The sequence below is a fragment of the Glandiceps talaboti genome, chromosome 12 (assembly GCF_964340395.1).
Source record: "Glandiceps talaboti chromosome 12, keGlaTala1.1, whole genome shotgun sequence".
Classification (NCBI taxonomy): Eukaryota; Metazoa; Hemichordata; class Enteropneusta; family Spengelidae; genus Glandiceps; species Glandiceps talaboti.
Genome location: NC_135560.1, coordinates 9872531 through 9885057, shown reverse-complemented (window position 1 = coordinate 9885057; position 12527 = coordinate 9872531). Strand labels below are relative to the sequence as shown.

The 12527-nt window shown below is 35.1% G+C and overlaps 1 protein-coding gene across 3 annotated transcripts in view; it reads left to right on the top strand.

Annotated features, from left to right (window-relative positions):
- Nucleotides 1-702: 702 nt before the first annotated feature.
- Nucleotides 703-12527, top strand: part of LOC144443553 (uncharacterized) — a 145198-nt gene continuing 133373 nt past the window's right edge. For 2 of the 3 annotated variants that reach the window (XM_078133083.1, XM_078133081.1), the window contains exons 1-2: nt 703-925; nt 11024-12406. In XM_078133083.1, coding sequence (XP_077989209.1) covers nt 12013-12406 — 394 coding nt within the window. In that variant the 5' untranslated portion in view covers nt 703-925; nt 11024-12012. Of the gene's footprint in view, nt 926-5530; nt 5620-11023; nt 12407-12527 lie in introns of those variants that run through there. The other variant, XM_078133082.1, reaches the window with a different exon arrangement.

Genomic DNA, 12527 nt, shown 5'->3' with positions numbered 1-12527 from the left:
TTTTTTGTTACCATTATTTTGTAATCATTTTATACACTTGGGTAAATAAACCACATATTTATTTACTTCCCGTGTGGTGTTTGTATGGATAAGTATAATTTATATAGAAACACAATATTAAAACATTTTAATAGTACACTAAAATGGCTCAACCGCCCCCCACCCCCAAACTAAGAAGAGTTTATTTTTATCCTACATGAACTATTGGTCTCGAACCCGTCAACGAAAGAATTTTTGTTTCTATCACTCATGGCATGAGAGGGAATAAAACTTGAAAAAAAAAGAGAAAGAATATTTCACAATCCTCAATATATTACACATCTCTAAGTGTCAATAGAACAATTTTCTCACTACATAGTGGCATTAAATTCATCGTACTACATGCTACTACACACTGGTTTTGCTATCTGAAACAATTTTAAATTTTGGCCAATTACAATACAACCAATTAAGATAAGGGTGTGGCGAGGATGGATGGGTGTGGGTACTGAGGCCTAACTAAACGATTTTAATTTTTTATCCTACATTGAATTATTGATATCGTCCCTAAGGTCTTCTCTAACAAAATATACGGGTGAATTTCCAAAAGTACATTAAATTGCAAGTATAATATTGAAACAAGCCTAGTAGTAACGTTCGTGGCGTCGTGCGCCACCAGCGGTAAAAAAATTGTAACCATTGCATCGCCATTTTGCACTTTTTTCTAGTTTCGTCCCCTACCCTTTATTTAATTTGTTTTCTTTTTAAATGCAAACTAGCCATGAAATGCCATTCAAGATAGCCAGTCAACTGTTGCTTACACTATTTAGATGTAGTTGTCAACACCATTTGACTTAAACTGCCAATATATTACATTCTACGCAAAACAACAATTGCAGCTGTTTTCCGTCCGTCCGTGCCGCGAACTGTTGGAAACTTGTTGCAGGTGAGTGGTATGTTCGCCAGGTGTCTTTTGTTATAAATAGTTTTATTCAACTGTGTCCTTCAAATGCAGATCAAGTCAGCGCACCGTGGTGTGGTGTTACACGTACGTGTAGTGTAGCATCAGTTCAACGGCGTATCGTCTGTCGAGGTGGGGTGTTCGTCTCTGCGCAGACGACCGACGGTTGTCTGAGAATAGCTAGCCGGGGAACGGAGTAATTATTTTGTGACCACTGTCAATGCATGTTATCAATGCCTCGGAAATGAAATGAAATAAAAACTCAAGGTCTCGCTGGGGTGGTTTCGGTAGATAAAAAAACTATTGGATAAAACGGAAACTCCTCAGCTACTGTTATGGCAACAACTCAGTAAGGGCATAAGATTTAAGGGAGCCATAGAATGGAAGAAAAGATGTCCTTAGGCTGAAAATTAGTCAATTTACAAATTAATTCCCAGCGTTGCGGTTGCATTATTTGCACATAAACGCCGCGAAACAACAGTTAGCAAGATGAGTTGAAATTTAATATTACTTTGTGTATACATCATATGCACTAATAGGTCCCCCAAATAAATGTAGATAAATAAATGAATAAAAAAAGAAGAAAGAAAGAGTAGGACTTTGTACTTCAATTGAAGTATCATGCAATTTTAAAGTAATTTTGCTCGGCTATCATCAATAAACAAATAGAATTTAATTAAAAACTATATCTTCTTTAATTTTTAATATGCTTAAAATTACTTGTTTTAATAATTTGTTAATTATAAAAGCAATTTTGCTCAGTTATCAGCTGCAGCAACAAACAAATATGATTGAATTAAAACTATATCCATGAATTTTATATCAGTTTAAAAAAAATAGTACACACATGTGGATAGTGTTGAAAGAATGCTACCTTTTGCTGTTTCCATGGAAATAACAGTTGATTATGCAAGAGTTCCTATTCAAGCATGAACCTTTCATTGAAAGAGAATTGGTCTATTGATACACATTATATCTAGATAATTGATAGATACAATAATATGTAAATCTCATACCAAGAGAGGACCTGACATTTAACAACCAATATGATTGTGATTCACTTCAGCACAATTTCAACTCATCCCATTTCAATTCGTCCCAATTTCAACTCACCCCAATTTTACTCACTCCAATATTAACTCGTCCCATTTTCAATTCGTCTCAATCCCTTTCAAATCAAAAATACTTAAGTAAGTAATATGCATATTTTTGCAATATGATTTATGTGTTTATGTATGAAAAATGGGAATTCGCCTACATGCAAAATATGTAAACAAGGTATATACATGTAAAGGCCTATTCCATTTGTGGCCATCGTTCATCTTGATTTCCATCTGATCAAAAAGCTTACTAAAACTTTTGTGTTTTCTCAGCCTGGGAGTCAAATGATAAAAGTACAAAGTTTGATTGGATCAATTCCCGGAAGCCTGTGAATACTTGCATTAGGATTTATAGTGTGATGTGGTCATGATTGTGTTTCCGGATTTTTTAGTTATAAAAATTAAAAGACATTACGGTAGAAGTTAAAACATCTTGTGTCCAATATATTGAAATCTCATTTTGATTAAATTATCCCTCCATCGTTTTGGTAAGAAAACCCGGCAGACCTTCGATGTTAACAGATACTGAAAAATAAAACAGAAATAATTGACCAATAATCCAATGCACTGAAATTGGGGTGAGATGAAATTTGGGTGAGTTGACACTGGGGCGAGTTGAAATTGGGGCGACTTGAATGGGACGAGTTGAAATGGAACAACATACTCGGTCACCTAACCGCCTCGATATACCTGTAACTGTTTTTGAAGGCTGAGTTGAACAAGTTCCAACATTTTATTCAGCTCACGCAGTCTATTTTGATTAAGACGAAAGAATTTAAGTACATACCAACATTTGAGAGTGGTATATAATTTCCACATCAATGTGTTTTGAATTGATGTAATAGAATAACAGCTTTAACTCTTATTTGCTAGTCCCAGTCACAGACTTTACTAATCTTGATCTTTGACATTTTATTTGGAGTTACGGTAAGGTGTAGTAAGATTCCTTTGTTTGATGTCTGTCTTTCAATATATTCATTGTAGACTTAGCAGTTTTCTTTTCTTCAATAAGACTCAAGAGAACTATGTTCAGTGTTTGCATTGAATCAAAAAAAGAAAGAAATAAACTAGGCTCATTTTGAAGATGGTAATTGCTCATAAAAAGCGCTTACGTGAATCATCATTTTACGCAAATGGAGGCATTATGTTGTTAATGATGTCTGCGTTTATAGCTGCAATGTAGTTCCTAGCAGAATTTCTTTCTTTTTTTTGTATTCTTTCAATATTGAGTATTGTTTGCTGTGACTCAGGCTTGTGTAAATACATGCAATCTGTGGGTAGGAACTCCTTTGGTTGTTGAAAACAAAACACTGTATTGAAGTGTGAAATCAAATACAGTGTAATCACACCCAGGCTTTGTACCAATGGCATTTGGTGCAATATTGATAGTCTAGGTACATCAGTGGTATTAAAATCTCAGACAATCTGTTGGGTCGGCGATGATTCGATACCATATTAGCATCTAGACTACAGTATTGACGCAATATGTATTGTATGTATGTATATGTATGTACGTATGTATACGTATGTATGTATGTATGTATGTATGTATGTATGTATGTATGTATGTATGTATGTGTGTGTGTGTATGTATGTAGTAATACTATAGTGAAGTTACCTTATTGGAATCTAGTTTTTTGAAGCGACTATGTAGCTTTTGTTCGAATTGCTCAGACGTCATCAGCACAATGATGTTATGCGATTTTGTCAGGTGTACCAAGTGTCAAAGTATAATATGTGATTAACAACACTTTATTTTGATGTCAATTTCTATTCTACTACATATATGTATTGTATGGTTACCAGTATTCTTTAAAAACCCATTTTCACTGCGAATTTTGTAATTTTTATTTGATCAGTCTATGAAAAGTTGTGTCAATTCTCAAAAGAAGGTGTCATAATTACCCTCTTGTCTTAGACAATAGATGACATTTACTATATTGATTCAGTCAACAGAATTTGACCTATAGTTTACTTATTTCGCTGGAGTGACTAAAATGCCTTCTTGTACATGAACACAATATACCAGTCTGTAGTTACTCAAATTTTGTCTTTTGAGAACTAGCTGAATACTATAAATTTGCAAAATTTTCGAGTAGTGAAAATATTTAGGTTTACAGTATAGCTAGTTCCTAGATGATCGAGCAGTGACAAAATAATTACTTATTATATTATAATTGCTGTTGTTCCCTGTGCTATATAGATTCTTGGGTCTAGGTGTTCACAGAAACAATATGACTAATAGCAATCAAATGTAGAAATTATATATTCAAAAATTCACAAAACCAGCATAAGCTGAGTTTATAAGCTTTTTTTTACTCAAGTGAAAATACTTACAAAATTTCTTGTAAACTATTCTAGTATAATATTAATGTCAATGCATATCTTCTATGACATTACAATTATCTTCTGACATTGTTAGGACTGTTGATTGCATAGTACGGAGTTCCTGTACATTTTTTCATATGTGTGATAAATTATGTTTTCAGATCATTTATAAGTTATTATATCTTAATACCAGGTTTCAGTTCAGTCTATTGCAAGTGATGGTTAAGTATATGTCAGTAAGTAGAATACTGTGAGTAACTTTTAATTTGTAGAAAGAAATTTCACCCTAAAAACATATAAACTCAGCTTGTGCCCCTTTAAATTGGGTTCAATACTTTGGACAAATAAATCTGTACAAAAATGACTAACATTGCTCTACTTATTTATTACAAAAACTAATTGAAAAAAAAGAAAACAATATAAAAATACCGGTATGTAGTGAAATTGTCACCTATGACTTGAACTAAATAACACTAAGTGACCCTCTGTATTTTCAGTATATAAGTTGAAGGGTTATGTCACATCAAAGTCTGTAACTCTGGTAATTAGTTTTTCCTTAATTTCCAGTTTGAAATAGTCCAAACTTACTTGTATGCATGCCCCATTTTGCTGTTATGGCCTACTACTAGTATATCATGGGTTTTGCAACCAGTTGATGAATTTGCTTATATCTAAATTTACCTTTCTAAACTTTGCCAATCTCCTGGCTCTTTCGTTATTGCCTATTTTGGATACCTGTGGTCAGAAAAATTAGTAATTTTCTTAAATAGCAATGTGACTAATATTGCTTGTATTTCTAATACTTGTTCTCTTGGCAACAATTACTGTAAGCAGGGAATGCACAATTTTTTTTTTGCCCAGCAACAGCTCATTTCACTCTATGTGAGACTGACCACCAACCACTTTAAACCATTATGGAGTCATGGCCATTTCTTTGTTATACTAGTGGATGGCCATGACATGCAGACACAACTCTCGTGCTTTCTCCATTCAGGATTACCCTTGCCAAACTGATCATCTCAATGAGTTAATTTAGGGTATAGTACATTGTTGTCTGCGTGTCATCACTGGTTCAGCATGTTGTCATGCAACACTGCCTTTAACAAAGTTTATAGAATCGTAGCAATTGCCCGGTAATTTAGACACTTGAGTGTTTAATACAGCGTGGTAGGACTGAATATGACTCCGCTACATGTCAGTGAGCAGACTAAATATGGACTTTATTTATGGTATGTGTAGTGTAGTCTACAGGTGAGTGGTCAAACAGTTCACCTATATCAACAGCAAATTTGAAGAGTTCGCACCAGGTCATAGACATTTAGTACACAAGGCTGTCGTCATGCACATTGTGTATGTGGTCACACTATTTATGATAGATTTGTAGATAGGTTATTTGGGGCCGATTTAACTCTAAAATTCTTTTATATCTTTGACAAACGGATTGACATATCAACTTAGTTGAAGCCTGTAGTGTGTTAAACAGTTCTGTTGTTAGAAAGAAAAGAATGGCATTGTACACGAACACTGTGTACCGCAAATGTTTTTGCTGTGATTTGGAAGCCTTTGGAATAAGTTAAATCTGGTAAAATGGACTGTTTCACGTGCATAGTTATAGTTGTCATGGTAACCCCAATATTAGTGGATCATAGGCCCAAGTATAAGAATTTAGGTTTTTTTATCCTGCTTTGAACTATTGATCTTGCCCCTTACTCACCACTCTGAACAAATCAACATCATTAGACTTTGATATAAATTTTTGATTTAGTTTACTGTATGTATAATGTAAGATGGTAGTACCTGCGTGTACATTTCAGAACTATCATGTTACACTAGGCTAGCATACCAATCCATGTTCTCCACAATCATAACATATTATAGTGACACATATTATATGTGATATGTACATGTAAACAGTAATTGTTGACTCGAGATCCTTCAAAGTTATTGATACAACAGTATTTATGGTTATGATTTATTTATTCATTGAGGCAGTGTTTAATCAGATGACATGCAAAGTAATTTCAAGTTGAGAGAATATTGAATTTATTTCTGTTATTAGCATGCAACTGATTAGGAAATGAAGCTCATGTGTATGGACATTTGATAGCATTCCTTTGTTACCATGAAGTATCATTGCAGACTTATAGGTAATAAAACACCATTCTAGAGAAATTCAACTGCTGACAACAATATGTACAGCTAATGTGTCTCAGCCTATACAAACAAGTGCCCCCAGACATTGGTTTAAGCTTACATATGTGTAATAAAGTCAGTCAGGGTGCACAGCTCCTGGTAATATTTAGGACACTGTGTTTCTAAGTTATAATGGAGTGTTACATGACTTGTAAATTTACTCCGTATGTATGCATTATCAATCTAGACTGAAGGATGTTGATATGTGTAGTAAGTACTGTATAGTTGTCAAGCCTTGCTTCAAGCAGATTTTGCTGTAAGAAGTTGAATGCAAAATCATTCAAAAGTATATACTGTGTTCTTTTCAAGCATAGCCAATGAAGTTGTTAGTGCAAAATGCTGTTCGTACATGATTTTTCATTGGGAGAGGATTTTGTTGTTTTGCAGATTCATGACTCAGCCAGTATTTCTGTGGGCAAAACTTGCATTTCACAGACTGTATGGGCAATTCTCCTGTAAGGAGAGAAATGAAAGAATGAAAGGTACTGACAATACAGCAATTCAATGCTGCATGATGGGAGAGGGTACCGGTAGGGAGTATTCCGATATGGAGAGAGAAAGGGAGATGGACACAGATATTTTTTAGTAGTAGGTATATCGGACATTTGGATCAAGCGACATTTTGTCGGGGGGACCTTTTGTGAAGTGTTGCAGTGGGAAGGCATATATACACAAACAGCTTTCACTTTCCCCTTGAATCAGCAATAAAAACCCAACACTCGGTGTGTCAACATAGTCTATTAACAGTTGTTTTGCTTTTTCAAAAGAGTTCAGAAAATTGACTTGTTGACTACACCTGTGTATTGTTCATCCATACCCCCTCTATTGTTTATCATTCAATTTAGGTAATGTCTGGGTGCACTATGCCAGTGTTGTATTTCGATAAGTTGAACAGCCAGACAAGTTCTTCACAATCATGTAGTTTGTCAATGTATATTAAATCTTTGGCAAATATGGACAAACATTATTTTCATACTTCAAAAAGTTTTCTGATATTTCTGACCTATTGACCACACAGAAGAAAGTATCATGTCACAACATGATTATTGATTTTTTGGGGACATGATTCTGAATGTTATGAAGCAGGCATGTTTATACAAATACTACTAGATTGCTTACTCCCAACAAGAATCATGCTAGATTGTGGTATATACTTGCAATGGGTCACCACAATACGATTTAGCCGTAGGTCGCCAACATCTACATGTATGGTCAGATACACAATTGTCAAGGGAATGGTTTTACAGCTCTCTGGGTATTGTTATTGACAGTCTATTGTTGCACTAACTGTCAGTGTTATTTTAATCCTGTAAGTATTCTGTTTAACAAAAGGTGATCATTTGAACAGAAGTAGGTGAATGAGATTAGATAATCCATAGACCCTACACAGAAAGGGACTCAGTCTCTGGGTCTATGGATAATCACTCACCAAGTACATTTTGTATATATATTTACTGCACATCTCAACACATGGTATGGTGACTATTTGGTACAGTCTAGGAGGAGGGGAAAGAGCTACTCCCGTTTTTGACACTGTATTAGATGCCACTCTTTGTGTATGTTTTCTAGCCCTTTGGTCTAAAATGGGTTTGTTTGGTGTTTTTGAGCTGTGGGTTCTAAAAATGGGGTCCACTCTATACTTGTTTTGATTTTGCTTGGTCTAAAATCCTTTAGGAAGTCATACTGTGTCATTTAATGAAATGTCCTAAAATGTTGTGCCTCCCGAAGGAAAAAAAGTACAAGAGTTAACACTAAATTTTGTAATCCTCTATTATAGAACTACTGCAATTCGGAGATGTTGAATCTTATTAAAACCTGTATGGTCTAAAATGGGGTATTGATTTTTGGTTATTATGGGGTCTGGGGGTTGACAGTATTGGCTACACACGCCTACCAGAGCTGGCCACTGTAACCAACCCAGGAGTTGAGTGTCTTTTTAGGATGTATATCGATGTTTCTCATACTTCTGATGTTCAACTGTAATACCGGTATATATGCCAACACATACACACATGATTCTCCTTGTGTTGTTTTTAATACTAGTTGTCCAAGACTCCAAGGACTGACTTCTCAGATTGTATGAATGTATATGTGTATTTCTGTGATAGTAATATCAAGAACAAAGTGATTTCAGCAATGACTAGGTAATAGTGATGATAGCTCTAATCTATATACCACTGTATTGGTACAAACTGTCATGTTCACTGATTACCACTACATCTGTACCTGCTATCAGAGGTTTAGTTTGGTTGAAAACAAGATAGATAGACTCTCGCAAGTAAATGAATACTATAGGTCAGAGTTGAAATGAGTTTCTTTTCAATTGTAGACATTGGTGTATGACACCTAAGATAACACGGTGAGTTAGTATAGTTGCTATACAATAGCAGTGACCCTATGTGGAATTTTGAACTGGCTCAAAATCAAATCAGAACTAATTTTGGTTCTCCTTTCTTAACGTGCAGTAAAACTGGTTATGTGAAATACTTTGAAACCACCTCAGGAGGGGTGGTTTTGAACTGATTCAAATTAAATCAATTGGAAACTGATGCAAAAGCAAACATGAATTAATTCGAATCCATTGCTGTTTTCTCATGGGGGGGGGGGGGGGGGGGAGAGAAATCACTGATTTAACGTAAACAATTTCATATTGATTCAGGTGAGGACAAGACTAGTGTGTACATGTATGTATCTGAAATATCTGTGAAGGGTCTTTTATACTGGTAAACTACTTGTCATAAGGGTTCAGAAGTCACCATATACATTGTACTTTGAACTAGATACTAAGATAGCCTCCACTGTATCAGTACTGATGGATGGTTACATGTACATGTTGTGATTTTGACATGGTCACCTGTACAGAAATACTAGACCATTTGCAGTTTGTGATACTCTAACCCTATCGCTATCTCCACTTAATTGTGGCATAATGAATGCTGAGACGTGATTGTACATGATTGTGCATTGCATAATCCATCAAACTACATTGTAATATCAAATTTCTGTTGTTTAAAACCATGCCAGGAGAATTTGCATGTTTCCATAATCCATCAAACTACATTCTAATATCAAATATCTGTTGTTTAAAACCATGCCAGGAGAATTTGCATGTTTCCAAAAGTGGAAAGAAGTGATTTCTAAATGACCTATAATGTGAGGGATACAATACCAGGCTTCTTTGCAGTGATGGCTTCTTTGAAATTTGTAGCAATGTAGAATATACCACCTGTGGAGGCATCGATTGTTTAAAAACATTTCACCAGATTGAATAAAGAAAGGGTCAGTCAGGTCATATGAGAAACATAGAATCAAGTAAGGCCACCCTTACTGAACTTTGGCATAGATATAGCATATGTGGTGTAGTTGTGTCCTGATGTCATGCATCTTACTATCAATCATAGTATGGCAGTTTTGGTGTTACTTCATACTACACGTGAGTTTCAACCATGTACGTCCTAGAGACACCTCAAGGGTGAGGCAATGTAGCTATGTATTGCAGTTTGAGAGTAAGTTGAGAATCTTAGAGACAGTTCACAGGTAAGGCTAATATTACATCACACTACCAGGACATGTTAGTTATAGCTTAGAGACAGTCAATGGATAAGGCTATGTAAGTAGATATGTCAATAACTCAGCAAAGCAACAGGTGGTTGTCAAGTGGAAAATTGAGAATTATTTCTTTAGACCTCTTCTCTTGATCCAAAATAAACAGTTAGTTGTAGCACACAATCACCAGAAGTGGAGGACATACACACATACTATGTAAGACTGTGACAAGTGAATTGGGTTTAACAATTCTAACTTCATGTGTGCATGGACATTGTATGTACAGTTGTGTCTACACAGTAATATGATCTACTGATATATGAAGTTCATGATATGAAGGTTTGAGAGCTTTTACATGTCGGTAAATCAACATAGCCTGAGACTGTTCAAACTTCTTCATGTTTCTCCATACAAGAGAATAGCGACTTTATTTGTTGTTTAAAAAGCTGTGTGCGTGTACAGAGTGTCAGGATCCCTTTGTGTAATTTTTCGGCATTGGTATAGTCACTATGGTGTGGATATAAGTACTTGAACACAAATTTGAAAGTGAAGTGTTGCACAATATATTGATCGTTCGAGATACAGAGACTGTACAGGCATGTGGATTCAGTCTTATGACAGGTGTGCTATAAAAGACGAATCCTATCACAGCCCTGTAAATTTCTTGCTATATACAACTCACTTTTTTTCAAGCTATGTATTTCATGAAGGAGGAAGTTTTAAAAGATTTTAATGATGAAAAACACAACATTGCAATATGATATTTATTAATAGTTCATCAAATTTATGCTATGGATTCTTAGCGTGAGTATGGATTTATAAAAATTTGAAATTGTACCGTTTAGTGAATTAATTACAGGGGCTTTTTTTGTATATTCGATGTCATCCCATAATTTTTTATTTTGTTTTTTTACAGATACAGCATCAGTGAAGATGAATACACTGGTAATATATCAGAACATAAAGCAGATCAAGAAATGAAACTTACAGTAACTTCTACATCAGGAACATAAAACCACAAACTATAACTTATAAGCTACAAGAAAAATCAAGAATCCAACTACGAGAAAGTCAAAAGATCAAGAAGTAGAGAAAACAAGACCAATCCTTCTATGCAACAATACTTCTCCACCTTCAGAATCAGCTTAAATTCTGAATTGGAAGCAACATACAAAGACCAAATCTAAAGAAGCAAATTTACGTCAACACTTTTATCTGTAATATTTACTTTGAGTATAGTCAGCTCCAAGGACACAGCAGATAAGATTTAGTTTATTTTGTGTAGAATTGTTTTTTGAAATAACTGTAGTCTCGTCACATTTCAGTGAAAGAAACACTGTTCCGGTATAGTGTATTTCACAGTGTGCTGAGTTTATGAAATCATCATACAGTCTCAGTCACTTTTCATTGCAAGAAACCAGGTTTAGATTATTTTTCAGAGTCTATTGGCTTTCTGAAGTCACTGCAGTGCAGTCACTTTCTGTGGCCAGAAAAGGAGGTGTGTCTGACTGAGTTTATTTTTAAACAGCTGCACTTTTTATAAGTAATTACTCGGCACTCAGAAATATTGATACAAGAAATCAGAGTACTCTAGGGAACACAAACCTGAAAGCAAACAATTAATATCAAATCAAACCGTTCAAGTAGGTTTAGAGTGAAAAATTGAATTAACAATCAAACTATAGAAGGAGATTAAATTAATCTAGACTGTCAGTGGTGTCTATGACAACCATCATCGCTATGGCAACATATAAACTCCCTAGGATTCTAATTTGTAGTTGATCAAATCTATGTCTAAAGTAATTACCATTGCCTACTCAGTTGAAGAGAAATTTTTGGCTAGGTCGTGGACAATTTGTGAAAATATTGCAGTTATTTGATTTAATAAGTACAAACATTGAAAGCATGTCTGTGAAGTCAGTGAAGGGTGCTGAGTCAACATTTTGTGACAGTGAAATCACTGCTCGTAGTGTACACAGACAAGTCTCCATCAGTGATTCTGTGTCTGAGATGGACTGTTTGGAAGACCTGGGTGACAACAACCAGTCTGTCTCAACAACACTTGAAGTCAGCTGTGGCAATAACAACATTAAAGCATGGGAAAGTGACGATAAAGGTGAACTGATTAGCTGGGGTTGTGGCGAGTTCGGCCAGCATGGACACGGTGGTGTAGGTACTGATGGAAATATAGGATTTGACCAAGGACTTCTGAACTGGAAGACACTCTCTGGAACTGAATCTCCTGAAAGTTGCATCAAATTGATTGCATGTGGTGCAAGCCATACTGTTATTGTTACATGTAAGTAGAATATTTACCCACTCTTTAAATAATCATTGCTGGTAGATTCTATCGATTCAGTTTACACTACAATTCAGACACAATACAGACTAGTTTATTGAACAGTAAAACAAAGTTAATG